The 15,401-nt window shown below is 41.6% G+C and overlaps 1 protein-coding gene across 1 annotated transcript; it reads right to left on the bottom strand.

Annotated features, from left to right (window-relative positions):
* Positions 1–2,906: 2,906 nt before the first annotated feature.
* ndufa11 (NADH:ubiquinone oxidoreductase subunit A11) lies at positions 2,907–14,858 on the bottom strand. Its single transcript, XM_052038229.1, has 4 exons — positions 14,691–14,858; positions 6,373–6,465; positions 5,003–5,125; positions 2,907–3,086 (listed from the first exon to the last, which is right to left on the bottom strand). Exons 1-4 carry the CDS (start codon positions 14,767–14,769, stop codon positions 2,974–2,976), a joined length of 408 nt encoding a protein of 135 aa, XP_051894189.1. The 5' UTR covers positions 14,770–14,858; the 3' UTR covers positions 2,907–2,973.
* Positions 14,859–15,401: the final 543 nt, after the last annotated feature.

Below are 15,401 nucleotides of genomic sequence, written 5' to 3'. Positions count from 1 at the left end.
TTGCCAAGATATAAATATCTGTTGCTGTTAAGGTTAATGATATCGGGCAAGGGTTCTTTATTAATATGGCTTGGAGAATGTTTATACTGGGGGTGGGGGTGGGGGGGGGGGTTAAGTGTGTGTTAGAAAGGGTTTATCTGTAGCACCTATCATTGAAACCAAGTCAGAAATTCATTAGCAACTCATTGGCGCCACCTTTGCTTGTTCTGGAACCAGACCTCAATTCCAGTTAAATAATTCAGAATCCCCAGTTGGTGTTAGTGCCTATGTGTCTGTCTCTACTAACTACATACCTTTAAAATCCTGAGCCACATGAACACCAAGCATGGGAAATCCTTATCCTTATTCAGTCAGAGCTCTACTCCAAGCATCACCACTCACATTCTTCAGCAGAAAATCCAAAATCAACATAACTAGATCCCAGCAGATCCATCAGATTCCGTCCAGTTACAACAGGGAATGCACTGAAACATTTTTACAGCATAATTTAGTGAGGATCATCACCTTAAAGCAGTTGGAGACACTAGTGCCTCCTTGCAATGTTAATATAAAGTGTCATTATTAACCTAACAGATTTCAAAAATAGTCACCTGAAGCCATCATTGTATAGATATCCTTGCAAATGATACTCATTTGATCCATTTTGGAATTAAGGAAGTCTATCCATGGATGCCAGGTGGGTGAGAGGCAGTTGGTGGTCAGAAAAGAGTGCAAGGATAAGGAAGTTTCATAACTGCAATAATTACTAAATGAGGTTTCCTTCACTGACTTCCAGAGATTGACTTGGCATAGTCTGGCCAATTCAACTTATTTCCAAACACTGTCGCACAATGCAGTCTTGTTTAGAGGCATGAGAGAATGTTGAAATCCAGATGACCGTGAAAATTGACCAGCTATTAGAGAATTATGCATACAGATAAATTTCTGTCTGGTGATCAAAATGCACAAAGTTCCATCAGCTGTTGACGTAGTTTGGTGATCCCCTGGCAAGTACTCAATAAGGCAGCTAGAAGCATGATGACTGAGCTACTTGTACATCCAACCCCCCCCCCCACCCTCCCCCAATTCCAGTGCAGCCCAATCTTTGCATGAATGTGTAGACATGATATACAAGCCATTTCTCTCCTCTTTTCTAGCATTTTCTATTTCATTTATCATCTATTTACTTCCTACAGATATAGCTTTTATTAATCATTGGTCTTCACCACTTTCAGTCAGCAGCACCACAATCACCTCTATTTCTCCTGATTTCTACCCAGTCTTTTATTTTCTCCTCCCTTCCCCACTTTCTTTGCCACTAAAACTTCATATTTTTAACTTTAAGTTCTAGTGAAAGTTCAGTGACCTGAAAATTTAACTTTTGTTTTCTCCATTAAATGCTGCCCGACTGACTGAGGACATTTGATTTTATTTTGGTTTTTATTTCAGATTTTCAGCACCTGCAGCATTTCACTTTTGCATTATGTTAGTGAATTTGATCACTTAAATATGCTAAATTTAACCACTAAAGATCACGTAGAAAAAAAAATTAAATATAGCATTTGGACTGAGTTATTATTAGCTTGTTTCAACTTGTTTTGTTGACACAAAGTCTACAGCTAAAAGAGTGATCATTTCAATAAAAAAAGTTGAGCAACTAACTTTTAAGTAACATCGGTCTCATTAACCAAACAACCTTTAATAATCTCCAATTATAATCTAGCTGGTTTCTGAAATTAGATCATTTAAATTGTATGCAATTTTTCTTTAACATGGAAAATTATAAATAAGATTTAAGTAAAAATAAGATGCAAGAGTACTGCAATTATTTGAGAGTCTGGAAAGACCACATGTAAAATATTGAGTACCAGTCTGGTCTCACTTCCTTAGAGCAGACTTACTTGTAAATAGAAGGAATGCAAAAAAAGTTGATGATATTGATTCAAATTATGGGAAGATTGTCTTACAAAGAAAGATTACACTGTCTATACTCTCCAAGTTCATAAGAATGAGAGTTAACTTCATTAAAATATACAACACCCTAGCATAGGTTAGGAGGTTAGATGCAGGGGTGAATTTCCCTTGGAGGAAATGTCTACCATCAGAGGTCAGCCTCAAAATAGGGGGTTGTACATTCAGGACTGAGATAAGGAATGTCTTCACTCAGAGGCCAGAGGAGCTCCAATAAGGCTGTGCCTGCTCAGTTACTGACTGTATTCAAATGTGTACTCAAAAATCTTTCACTCTGTAAGGAAATCAAGTGGTGTGAGGCTATTACAGAAATATTTCACTGAGGTAAAAGATCAACCAAGGGCCAAAGAGCTTATTCCTGCTTTTTTAAAAAATTATTTCTTGTATGCCAATCCATTTTCCAGCCCATACCATCCAGCACTATTGAGCACAGTAATAATGCTAAGCCAGCAATGATGGAAATACCACCTGGGTTCATATTATGTTTAGTGCAATGGTCAATGAAACAAACCTCAAACATACGAGGGTCACTCCCCATCTATATCCTCAACTGTCACACCTCCCTGCCAAAACCAATCATAGATACACGAACATAACTGGCCTCAAGGGCACTTGACAATTAAGGGAAAATTGGACACAAGCATCTGATAGATCCTAGTAAGGAACAAGAATGACCTTAATTTCTATGTTTGCATTCAGCAAAATGGATAACTTGGCTGAGAAAATGGAAACTGAGGAACGAGAAATGCATTCCATCATCAGGTCTACCATTCCCGGAGGACAGAAAAAAAAATACAAATCAGACCACAACCCAAAAGACATTCAAGAGGAAATTCAAGAGGGACCAAGAATGGAAACATCAAAGTTATTTTCACTCATGTAATCACTTGAACTCTGCTTTAAATCCACCGTGATTTGGATTAACTAAGTATTACCCGCATGAAGTGACACTGAAGCAGAATTTACATTCTTTTTAATGGACAAGCAATATTATATTACAAGTTTGTGCTGTTTCAGCTGTGTTTAAAGTTTGGGAGGTCCAGATATACGCCAGCCTTCCATTTTGCCAATCTTTGTGAGAGCTGCAATAGCACCCAGAGACAGACAGGCTGCGGTGCCAGTCATGTAGCTGTGAGCTGTGGAAAAAAAGACAAAGTATTCCATTAAATCTGTAACAATCCATTCCCTTAGTGGAAAAAATACTACAGAATCACAGAATAATTATAGCACAGGAGGCGGCTATTCAGCCCATCATTCTGTGGTGGCTTTATGCAAGAGCACTGATACACAGAATTAAATGTTTATTATGAGATTACCAGACACCAAAGACTGTATACACACACAACAACATGGAGATTAACACATAAAAGAAACCTGTAGAATCCACACTGCAGATACAAGTATCCAGGCTAAAAGAGGCCATTGCTTCGATGCACACTAGACGCATTTAAAAAACAAACAAACTGGGATACTGAAATCACCAGGTTTTAACTTTTACTTTTTTTTAAATTCACAAGGCACATCAAATAAACTTGTGCAAGGCCATCAAGTTTGGGCTTTAATGTTTTCAGAAAAACATCTGGTGCTCTCTAGTGGCCAGAAGCAGAAACAACAGATCCATAATAAATCCTGTCTCTTGCCACTGTTTAAAAAAAACATGCATTTATATAGCACTCTTTATAATCTCAGCATACTCCAAAGGGCAACAGAGTCAATTATATATGAAGTCACTGCTGCAAACTAGGAAACATCTCAACTAATATGCACTCAGCACATTTCCAATAGCATTGATTATGTGTTTTGGAAGTGTTGATTAAGGAGTAAAAATTGGCCAGGGCCCCAGGGATAACTCTCGGACTCTTCTTCAAAATTGTGCCATGGAACCTTTTATGAGCTGGAAGCCTTGGTTTAACATCTCATCTACAAGAAAGCACTTCATTCAGTGCACAACATTCTCAGTACCACACTAAACAACACCATTATCCTGTGCTAATCTTTGAGAAGGAACTTAAACATGCAACATGGTTTCAAGTGGCCAAGATTTGGAATTAATTGCTTTGGGATATTTAACTTTTAGAAGACAAAAGTAAAGTGGAAAATGTGGAGGGGTAGTCCTGATCATAGAGGATGGGATAAATGCAAAAGAGAGAAAAGATCTGTTTGAAAATTAAGACACGGAATCAGTTTAGATGGAGCTAAGAAACACCATGGGACAGAAATATCAGTGGGTGTTGTTTTGACATCCAAATTGATCTGGAAATGCAAGACACATCATAAAACAAAATTAGGAGCACATATAACAGAGCTAACACAATAATCATCAGGAACTTTAATCTATGTGTACACAGGACAAACCATATTGCAGTAATAGTGTGGAGGACAAATTCAAGAGTGCATGAGATTTTGTTTTAAGATCAGTGTGTTGAGGAGCCAATGAGGGATTAGGCTATTTTGCATCTTGTACCACAACGGTACGAGGTACATTGGCTATGGTAGATTGGAATGACAAAAACAAACAAGCAATGGCTAATATTTAAGAGGTCAATAGTTTACAATATACATACCTCCCAAACACAAAAATCTAACAGGAAAAGCTAGCAACAGTTGGACTACAAGAGAAGTTAAAAATAGTGTTAGGTCTAAAGGAAGTGATTTATAATGCAGCTAAGAAGAGCTGTTAGCCCAAGGACTGGGAATACTTTGGATTTCTGCGATGGACAACTAAGAAATTGATAAGGAAAAGTAGAATACAAAAGTAATCCGGCAAAAAATAAAAAGACTGGAAAAGGTTCCATGAACGTATAAAAGGGAAAAAAATAAAGTTAATATGGGTCTTTAAAAACTCAGACAGGAGAAATAAAGGGGAATGAGGAAATGGCAGAAATTAAACATACTTTGTGTCTGCCTTCATGGAAGACAAAGTACCTCGCAAAAATTGTGGTACAGTAGTCTAGAGTGAATGAGGAGCTGAATGACATTAGCATTAGTAACAAAAGAGGTTTTGGAGAAATACTGGAAATTTCTAGTAGTACTAAAGCACAACTGAACTCACCTCGTACTCCAAGCACGACTCCCGAAGCACAACCTCCAATGAAATAATTCAATGGATCATCATTGGTTTCTCGAAAATGTGAAGTTAGGCAGGTAGTTATTCCAAAAACTGCACCAAGTGCAGCTGAAAGGGAAGCAAATGGATTTGGGGTTATTATGTTCCTCTGTAGAGAGCTTTAAAATAAAACAAGAGCTCAAGTAGTTACTAATTAGCTGGCTGATTTTTCCATTAAACAGCACTTCTAAAAAGTTAGCCAGATTGATACCTACTAAGAAGATTGACACTGGTTACACCAATTGCATCTTCGAAAGTAGAAGGCATGTGAAAGGCAATGCAGGGCAGCATTGCATAATGATTAATCCTATCATAATCCTGGATGAAAACAGCTTAATGATTATTTCTTTTTGCAATGGAAGTTTTCCCCAGGGTTTAACCTAATTACAATTTTTTAAAAAATCTTTATTGGTTTACTAAGCAATTTAATAAGAGCACTCAATAGGCTTCAAACGTTTCCTGCTATTTGTTCCAAATTTAATTGGCACTCATTAACATCCCCACTGGGATTTTGAGCAATAGTTTAATACTACATTATCTACACTATCCAAAAGTTGATAAAATGACATCATGTCCTTACCTTGCAACAGTGATTCAAACCTTAAAGGCATCCAGTTTCTCTCTCGCTCATTTCAATACATATATCTTCCATTAAACTAACATCCCAAATCAATTTTCTCCTGACCCATTTCTTTACTTCTTTAGTCCCAGATTTGGGCATCAACCACCAGACTCTTTCCTGCAGAACCATCCACACACCATTCACGGTAGCACTCTTCATTTCCTTTGCTCTCATTACACGATTACTAATGACATTCCTCTGATATCCTGTTAATATTTATCAATAATGCCATGGCCTAAGTAGCTATCAGTGCTTATGCCTAACCTCATCTTGATCAGGTCAGTGTCACTATGCAAATTTATACAAATCTAGAGAAGCAAGCAGCCACATGCAATTTATAGTCCACATTCGAACTGGTCAAAAAGTCAATATAGTAAGTACAGTTCCCTTTTTAACAGTTTAACTTAACATGGTTAAAACACTTTGTATAATTGGACTTTTATTAATGTAATACAATAATGCCCTCATTAGTTCACAATGGTCATGGGATTCAAGCACCTTAACAGACAGTCTCCCAGATTCATGCTCCCCAACAGAACCACTTTCCTTAGGGTCACAGAACCCTAAAGTAAATACAATACAGAAGTAATAAAAATTATTGTTGAAAATTGATTCTCAAGAAACAAGCTGAGCAAAGCATTCTTCTTTGCAAATAATATTAAACTAGCATATATAATATCCAAAATGTCCTTACCCATTGTCATTGTCCCATTGACTCCTCGTTGCACAGCTTCAACTGCATTTTTAGGTGGCAATGCAACAATATGATAGGCTGAACCAACAAGACCTGTAAAAGGAAATTACAGAATAATCTAAGTTTATTATTCTGCAAGACTGCATAGTGGTTTCAACTCCACAGGAACTGTTCTCAGAAAATTGAATAAAAGTTATTCAGCTAATTCCGTAGGATACAAATGTCACTCACAATCTATCAGTGGTAATACCCAAAACACGATGGTTTAATTTTTATTTGTCCCTCAGATAAAGCTATTTGTATAGCCTACTAAGTGCGCTGTGCAACAAGGAGAGGAAAAAACCTAGAGAATGTATGCCATCTAAGCAACAAAAGTACAGGAGTCCACTGCATCGGTCTTGTCCAGCACATCACACCACACCGTTTCACAGTTCAGTTAATTCTACCCAACATCTTTAGAGTACAAATTATCTAATAGCTGATAGATGCATATTCTGTTCATCTTGAATGAAATTTTAAGCAGATGATATTAACCTTATTTTTGACATTCTGTGTAATGAAATGGAAATGGAATTTTGCACAACATTTAAACAGCACCTTCCACTGTGCACTTCCTAATGCAAATGAAAACCTATTACCTGTTATGAACAGAGATCTTTGTGTTGGTCAAACGGAGTGCTATTAGAAAAAGGGCAAGAGGTGAAATTCTGTGCTTAGAGAAAGTTAGAGGTAATAGATCTTATCCCTCCTGATGAACTGGTTACAAATTAAACTGATAGGAGATGACAACTGTTAAACTGTATATAGAGCTGGATATTGTTCAAACAAGGGCTTGACTCCGATCCCACAACATTTTATGATTTCTATCCAATTTCTGAACCTTAGATCACTACAGCACAGAAAACAGCCCATTCGGCCCTTCTAGTGTGTGCCAAAACGGTATTCCGCTAGTCCCATTTACCTGTACCCAGTCCATAACCCTCCAGACCTCTCCTGTCCATGTATTTATCCAATTTATTCTTAAAACTCAAGAGTGAGCCCACATTCACTACATCAGATGGCAGCCCGTTCCAATACTCCCACCACTCTTTGAGTGAAGTTCCCCCTAATGTTCCCCCTAAACATTTCCCCTTTCACCTTAAAGCCATGTTCTCTCGTACTTATCTCTCCTAATCTAGGTGGAAAGAGCCTACTCACATTAACTCTGTCTATACCCCTCAATTTTGTAAACCTCTATCAAATCTCCCCTCATTCTTCTGCGGTCCAAGGAATAAAGTCCTAACCTGTTCAGTCTTTCCCTGTAACTCAACTCCTGAAGATCCGGCAATATTCTAGTAAATCTCCTCTGCACTCTTTCAATCTTACAAATATCCTTCCTATAGTTAGGTGACCAGAACTGCACACAATACTCCAAATTTGGCCTCACCAATGTCTTATACAACCTCACCATAACATCCCAACTACTATACTCAATACTTGATTTAAGAATGCCAGGATGCCAAATGCCTTCTTTACAACTCTGTCTACCTGCGACGCCACTTTCAGGGAATTATCTGAACTCCCAGATCCCTTTGTTCCTCTGCACTCCTCAGTGCTCCACCACTTACTGTGTATGTACTACCTTGGTTTGTCCTTCCAAAATGCAACACCTCACACTTGTCTGCATTAAATTCCATCTGCCATTTTCTGGCCCATTCTTCCATTTGTTTCAGATCCCTCTAGAAGCTTTGAAAGCCTTCCTCGCCGTCCACTACGCCTCCAATCTTAGTATCATCAGCCAATTTGCTGATCCAATTTACCACATCATCTAGATCATTGATATAGACAACAAACAACAATGGCCCCAGCACAGATCCCTGAGGCACACTACTAGTCACAGGCCTCCAGTCTGAGGAACAATCATCCACCACCACTCTATGTCTTCCCCCACACAGCCAATTTCAAATCCAGTTTACAACCTTTCCAATGGATACCTCGTGGCTGAATCTTCTGAGCTAACCTCCCATGTGGGACCTTGTCAAAGGCCTTACTAAAGTCAATGTAGACAACATCCACAGCCTTTCCTTCATCTACTTTCTTGGTAACCTCCTCGAAAAACTCTACAAGATTCGTTAAACATGATCTACCACACACAAAGCCATGCTGACTATCCCTAATCAGCCCTTGGCTATCCAAATACTTGTATATCCGATCTCTCAGAACACCTTCCAATAATTTACCCACTACTGATGTCAGGCTCACTGGCCTGTAATTACCTGGTTTACTTTTAGATCCTTTTTTAAACAACGGAACTACATGAGCTACCCTCTAGTCTTCCGGCACCAACATTTTAAATATATCTGCCAGGGCCCCTGCAATTTCTACACTAGTCTCTCTCAATGTCCGAGGAAATATCTTATCAGGCCCGGGGGATTTATCTACCTTTATTCGATGTAAAGCAGCAAGCACCTCCTCCTCTTTAATCTCTATAAGTTCCATGACACTATTGCCTGTTTCCTTTCCTTCCACATCCACTATCCCAGTTTCCTGAGTAAATACTGATGCAAAAAAACTGTTTAAGATCTCCCCCATCTCCCGAGGCTCCACACATAGACGACCACTCTGATCTTCTAGAGGACCAATTTTGTCCCTTACTATCCTTTTACTCTTCATATACTTGTAGGAACCATTCGTGTTTACCTTCACATTATCTGCCAAAGCAACCTCATGTCTTCTTTTTGCCTTCCTGATCTCCGTTTTTAGTATTTTCTTACTTTTTCTATACTCTTCAAGTACCTCATTTGTTCCTAATTGCCTATACCTGCTATACACCTCTTTTTTTTCTTAACCAGATCGCCAATATCCCTTGAAAACCAGGGTTCCCTATGCTTGTTAACTTTGCCTTTAATCCTGGCAGAAACATGTAAATTCTGCACTCTCAAAATTTTGCCTTTGAGGGCGTTCCACTTACTGAGCACATCCTTGCCAGAAAACAACTTATCCCAATCCACTCTTCCACAAAAGTTGGCCTTTCTCCAATTTAGAACCTCAATCCGAGGACCAGACCTGTCCTTATCCATAATCAACTTGAAACTAATGATATTATAGTCACTGGACTCAAAATACTCACTTACACATACTTCTGTCACCCGACCTGTCTGGTTCCCTAATAGGAGATCAAGTATTGCATTCTCTCTCATTGGTACCTCTATATATTGAATAGAAAACTTTCCTGAACACATTTGACAAATTCCAAGCCATCCAGCCCTTTTACAGTGTGGGAGTCCCAGTCAATATGTGGAAAGTTAAAGTCCCCTACTATTACAACTTTGTTTCTTACATCGGTCTGCTATCTCACTACATATTTGTTCCTCCAATTCCCTCTGACTATAATACAACCCTATTAGTGTGGCCACACCTTTCCTATTTTTTCAGCACCACCCATATGGCCTCAGTAGACGAGCCCTCCGGGCTGTCCTGTCTACACACAGCTGTGATATTTTCCTTGACTAGTAATGCCACTCCTCCCCCTTTCATCCCTCCCCCTCTATCATGTCTGAAACAACGGAACCCCGGAACATTAAGCTGCCAGTCTTGCCCTTCCTGCATCCAAGTCTCACTAATAGCAATAATGTCGTAATCCCACGTGCCAATCCACGCGCTAAGCTCATCTGCCTTACCTACAATACTACTTGCATTGAAATAGATGCACCTGAGAACATTTCTATCACATACAAACCTTGTCGATACCTGCAGTTCTCCTATGACCTTTTTCCTCCTCCACCTCACTATCTGCTCTAACACTCTGGTTCCCCTTCCCCTGCAAATCTAGTTTAAATCCCCTGGAACACAGACATTGCTTCCACAACAGCCAACACCTCCTCTGCAAACTCAGTTCCTCACAGTGCACCCCTTTTTGACTTGTACCTCCGTCAATTACATCATATTTAGGAATGTTTCATTCCACTTCCCACACAAACTATCTTGTGCTGAGCGAGACTGCAAATAAGACTCAAATTATGAAAAGCTTGGAGCTATTGGCCCATGCCTGATAGGGATTAACAGCTTTAATGCAGCAAATACCCCCAAAGCTTGGCCAGATACACCTTTTAACAGAGTCATGGCAGAGGAAAGATAATACTAGACAAAGTAAGAGGCTCAGGTGGCCGATGAAGCAAGGTGAAACAGAAGTTAGAGAAATGTTGAAATCCGTTATATAGTGGTAATAATAGTAACAGACACTATGAAAGTCATAAAATGGGGCACAAGTATTAGACAGAACAGCAGAGATAATTGAATTGCTTTTCTTCAAAATAGTTCCATAGGACTTTTTAGCTGAAAAGCTGATAAGGCCTCAGTTTATCATTTTTTTTAAGATGGCACCTTTCAGGTACTGTGCTCCTTCGTACCTGCACTGAATTATCAATCAAGATTTTTTGCACTGGAATTTCAAGCCCTAACCTTTAGAATTGTGCAAGAAAACTGCCAACAACTGACTTTTGGGGATCCATGAGATGGGTTGTTTAGAGAGAAGTGGGGTGAACATGGACACATACAGAAAATAAAGTTATACACAGAAGCATGTACAGATACTGCAGAAAACCACAGCTACATTCAATGCTAGAAATCAGATTTGTTCATTTATCACACTTGGATCTGTCAAATGAGTGAATTATCTTCAAGGGCGTATTTACAAAATCACTCTACTCTAAAATCTCAGGACTTTGCTTCCAAAAAATAATTAGGCATGCTCAATACACAAGAGACACCAAATGTTTTCCTTATTTGGGAAAAACTAAAATGTTTTGGATTAAATAAAAGGAAAAAGAAAATGTTGGAAAAAGCAACACTCATGGAGGAAAAAAAAATCTGGTCAATGACCATTCATCAGAATTGGGAATAGTTAAGAGAAAAAAAATTGAAGTGGAGAAGGACATATGATAGTAGAATAGGAAATGATAATCAAAAAACTGCATGTCCTGAAAATATGAAGTAAATCAGTAAATGCTGGAAACATTCAGCAGGTGAGGCAGCTTCTGTGGAAAGAGAAACAGTTAACATTTTATGCCCTGGTCCCTCTATTAGAAATAAATATGTAATCACTGACAATGAGCCCAGGACCCGAAACGTTAACTCTGTTGGAGACACAAGAGAGTGCAGATGCTGGAATCTGGAGCAAAAAAAACAAACTGGACCATATTCAGGTATTCATCTTCGGATCTGAATGAATATGCCACGGCCGTCACCAACTTCATCAAGACCTACATGGATGTGTGTGCTGTCGAGAACATACCAAGTTTTCCCAAACCAGAATCCCTGGATGAACCAGGAGATTCACAGTCTGCTGAGGGCTAGATCTGTGGCATTCAGATCCAGAACCCTACAAGAAGTCCAGGTACAACCTACAGAAGGCCATCGTGAGAGCAAAAAGGCAATTCCGTGTGAAGTTAGAGACACATTCAGATGCATGACAGCTGTGGCAGGGTTTGCATGCCATTACTTCCTATGAGGCAAAACCTAACAGCACAAGTGGCAATGATGCCTCACTCCCTGATGAGTTCAATGCCTTTTATGCACGCTTTGAAAGGGAGAATAACATTACACCTGTGCAGATTCCCACAGCATCTGGCGACCGTGATCTCTGTCTCGGAGGCCGACGTCAAAACATCCTTTGAGAGCGTGAACCCTCGCAAGGCATCAGGCCCCGACAGTGTATCTGGCAGGGTACTGAAAATCTGTGCTGACCAACTGGCTGGAGTGTTCAAGGACATCCTCAATCTCTCACTGCTGCAATCGGAGGTTCCTAACTTCTTCGAAAAGGCATCAATCATACCGGTGCCCAAGAAGAGCAGGGTGAGCTACCTCAATGACTATTGCCCAGTAGCACTCACATCTACTGTGAAGAAGTGCTTTGAGAGGCTGGTCGTGGTCCTGCCTGAGCGAGGACCATGACCCGCTGCAATTTGCCTTCTGCCACAACAGGTCTACAGCGGACGCAATCTCACTGGCTCTCCACTCGGCTTTGAAGCACCTAGACAACAGCAAAACATATGTCAGGCTGCTGTTTATCGATTACAGCTCGGCGTTCAACACCATCATCCCCTCAGTACTAATCAACAAGCTTCAAAACCAGGGCCTCTGTACCTCCCTCTGCAACTGGATCCTCGACTTCCTTATCAGGAGACCACAGTCAGTGCAGATTGATAGTAACATCTCCTCCTCACTGACAATCAATACAGGTGCACCTCAAGGATGCGTGCTTAGCCCACTGCTCTACTCTCTCTACACTCATGACTGCATGGCTAGGCACAGCTCAAACGCCATCCATAAATTCGCTGATGACACCACTGTTATTAGCAGAATCTCAGATGGCGACGAAGAGGTGTACAGGAGTGAGATAGATTGGCTGGTTGAGTGGTGTCACAACAACAACCTCGCACTCATTGTCAGCAAGACCAAGGAATTGATTGTGGACTTCATGAAGGGGAAGTCGGAAGAACACGCACCAGTCTCATTGAGGGGTCAGTGGTGGAAAAGGTGAGCAGCTTCAAGTTCCTGGGCGTCAACATCTCAGAGGATCTATCCTGGTCCCAACACATTGATGCAATCACGAAGAAGGCATGCCAGCGGCTCTGTGTTAGGAGTTTGAGGGGATTTGGTATGTCATCAAAGACTCTTGCAAATTTCTACAGATGTACAGGGAAGATCATTCTGACTGGTTGAGTCACTGCCTGGTATGGAGGCTACAACGCACAGGATCGAAAGAGGCAGCAGAGGGTTGTAGACTCGGCCACCTCCATCACGGGCACAACCCTCCCCACCATCGAGGACATCTTCAAGAAGGCTGCACCTCAAGAAGGCGGCATCCATCATTGAGGATCCTCACCACCCAGGACATGCCCTCTTCACTTTACTACCATCAGGGAGGAGGTTCAGAGCCTGAAGACCCACACTCAGTACTTTAGGAACTGCTTCTTCCCCCAACGCCATCAGATTTCTGAACGGGACATGAACACTCTTTTGCACTATTTATTTTTGTAACTTAACAGTAATTTTTGTCTTGCACTGTACTGCTGCCACAAAACAACAAATTTCACGACATATGTCAGTGATAATAAACCTGATTCTGTACTGCTGGAGGAACTCAGCAGGTCAGGCAGCATTTGTGGAGGGAAATGGATAGTTTAGATTTCTGGTCAAGATCCTTCACCTGGACTGGAGTGGAGATAGCTAGTATAAAGAGGTGATGGAAAGGGGTGGAAAAAAAGCTAGCTAGTGATAGGTGGATCCAGATGAGGAGGGGGTGATAGGCAGATGGAGTAAGGAAGAGTAGAAATAGCGACAGACACTGGGAGGTCATAGGTGGAGGCAATAAAGGGCTGCAGATGATAGGAAAGGTGGAGCAAAGAAGCAAATAAAGGAGGTGGGGTGGGCAGATAGGAACAGTGGAGGGAGGGGACCCGGTTGGAGGAGTGTGTGGCTGATGGGCAGAGCAGTAGGTGGTAGAGGGGTAAGAAACAGGGTGATCGGGGGCTGTTTTAGCTGTGCACAGATGGAACTGGGTAGACCAGGAGGAGAGAGAAAAGGGACAGAGGTGGAGTAGGTTACCTGAAATCAGAGAATTCAATGTTCATGCTGTCTGCTTGGAGACTACCCAGGTAGAATATGAGGTGCTGTTCCTCTAGTTTGTGTTTGGCTGTCCCAGGTGAGAATTGAAATGGCTTGGAACCAAGTGCTCCAGATGGCCGTGGCAGAGTGCAGGTGCTCAGCAAAGCAGTGGCCTAGCCTGCATTTGGTCTCAATATAGAGGAGGTCACATCGAGAGCACCGAATACAATAAACAAGGTAGGAGGAGGTGTCTGTGAATCTCTGCCTCACCTGGAAGGGCTGTTTAGGGCCCTGGATGGTGGTGAGGGAGGAGGTGTAGGGACCGATGTTACACCTTCTACGGTTGCAGGGGAGAGTGAGGGATGGGTGGGAACTTGGCTTCTCTTTCCATAGATGTTGCCTGACATGCTGAGTGTTTCCAGTAGAAGAGGTGCCGGTGCGAACCCTCTGATAACAACCCCACTGCTCTCAGTCCCCTGGCCTTCTCCTGGAGGGTCGGCAATATTGTCCTTTATCAATTTATCTCATTCTCTTTGAAGGTTATTACTGAATCTTCTTCCAACACCTTTCCAGTCAGAGCGCGCCAGACCATAACTTGCTCTGCAAAATAAATTCTCATCCGTCCTACGTTTGTTCAGTCATTTCAAGCTGCCTCGGTAGCCCTCCGTCCCAGTTCGGTGCGCTTGTCCTCAGGCCGCTCCCTAACTCGCCATGCCCGGGCCTGCACCTACCGAGGCCGGCTCCGAGCCGCGTCGTCTCCCAGGCTTTCCCCGGACAGTCATCTCCATCCGCCGAGTCCCAGAAACCCATCGCTGCGCGCTCAAGGACACGGTCACTCGGGAGACCGCCCAAACACCGCGAGAGCACGGTACCCCGCCCGCACCCCCCCTCCCCCCGGGCGGGATCGACGCCACGTGATCACTCTCCGCACGTCACCGTGTGGGGCGGGGCGCATGCGCAGAGAGGCTTTGGTGGGTGAAGTTGATTAAAGTTCACTCAATGCAAAGAAGTGAGTGTGCAGTCTTAGAGGATTAAGTGTATGTGATTTGTCTCACAAATAGGTGCAATATTTGATGACTTAACCAAACTTTATTGGTAAGACACTTTACTCTGTACTGTTATTGTTTTTACCTGTACTACATCAATGCACTCTGTACTAACCCAATGTAACTGCACTGTGTAATGAATTGATCTGTACGATCGGTATGCAAGACAAGTTTTTCACTGTACCTCAGTACAAGTGACAATAAACCAATACCAAAAGTGAACTGAGGTGGGTATCATGGAGATTTAAGGGACTGCAGATGCTGGAATCTGGAGCAACGCACAAGATGCTGGGGGAAGTCAGCGGTTGAGCAGCGTCTGTGGAGGGAAATGGACAGTCGACGTTTCGGGTCGAGACCCTTCATGTGGATCTCGACCTGAAACACGAGACATGTCGA

The sequence above is a fragment of the Pristis pectinata genome, chromosome 24 (genome assembly GCF_009764475.1).
Source record: "Pristis pectinata isolate sPriPec2 chromosome 24, sPriPec2.1.pri, whole genome shotgun sequence".
Classification (NCBI taxonomy): Eukaryota; Metazoa; Chordata; class Chondrichthyes; order Rhinopristiformes; family Pristidae; genus Pristis; species Pristis pectinata.
Note: the sequence above shows the minus strand (reverse complement) of the source record. Positions and strands in the feature narration are given on the sequence as shown.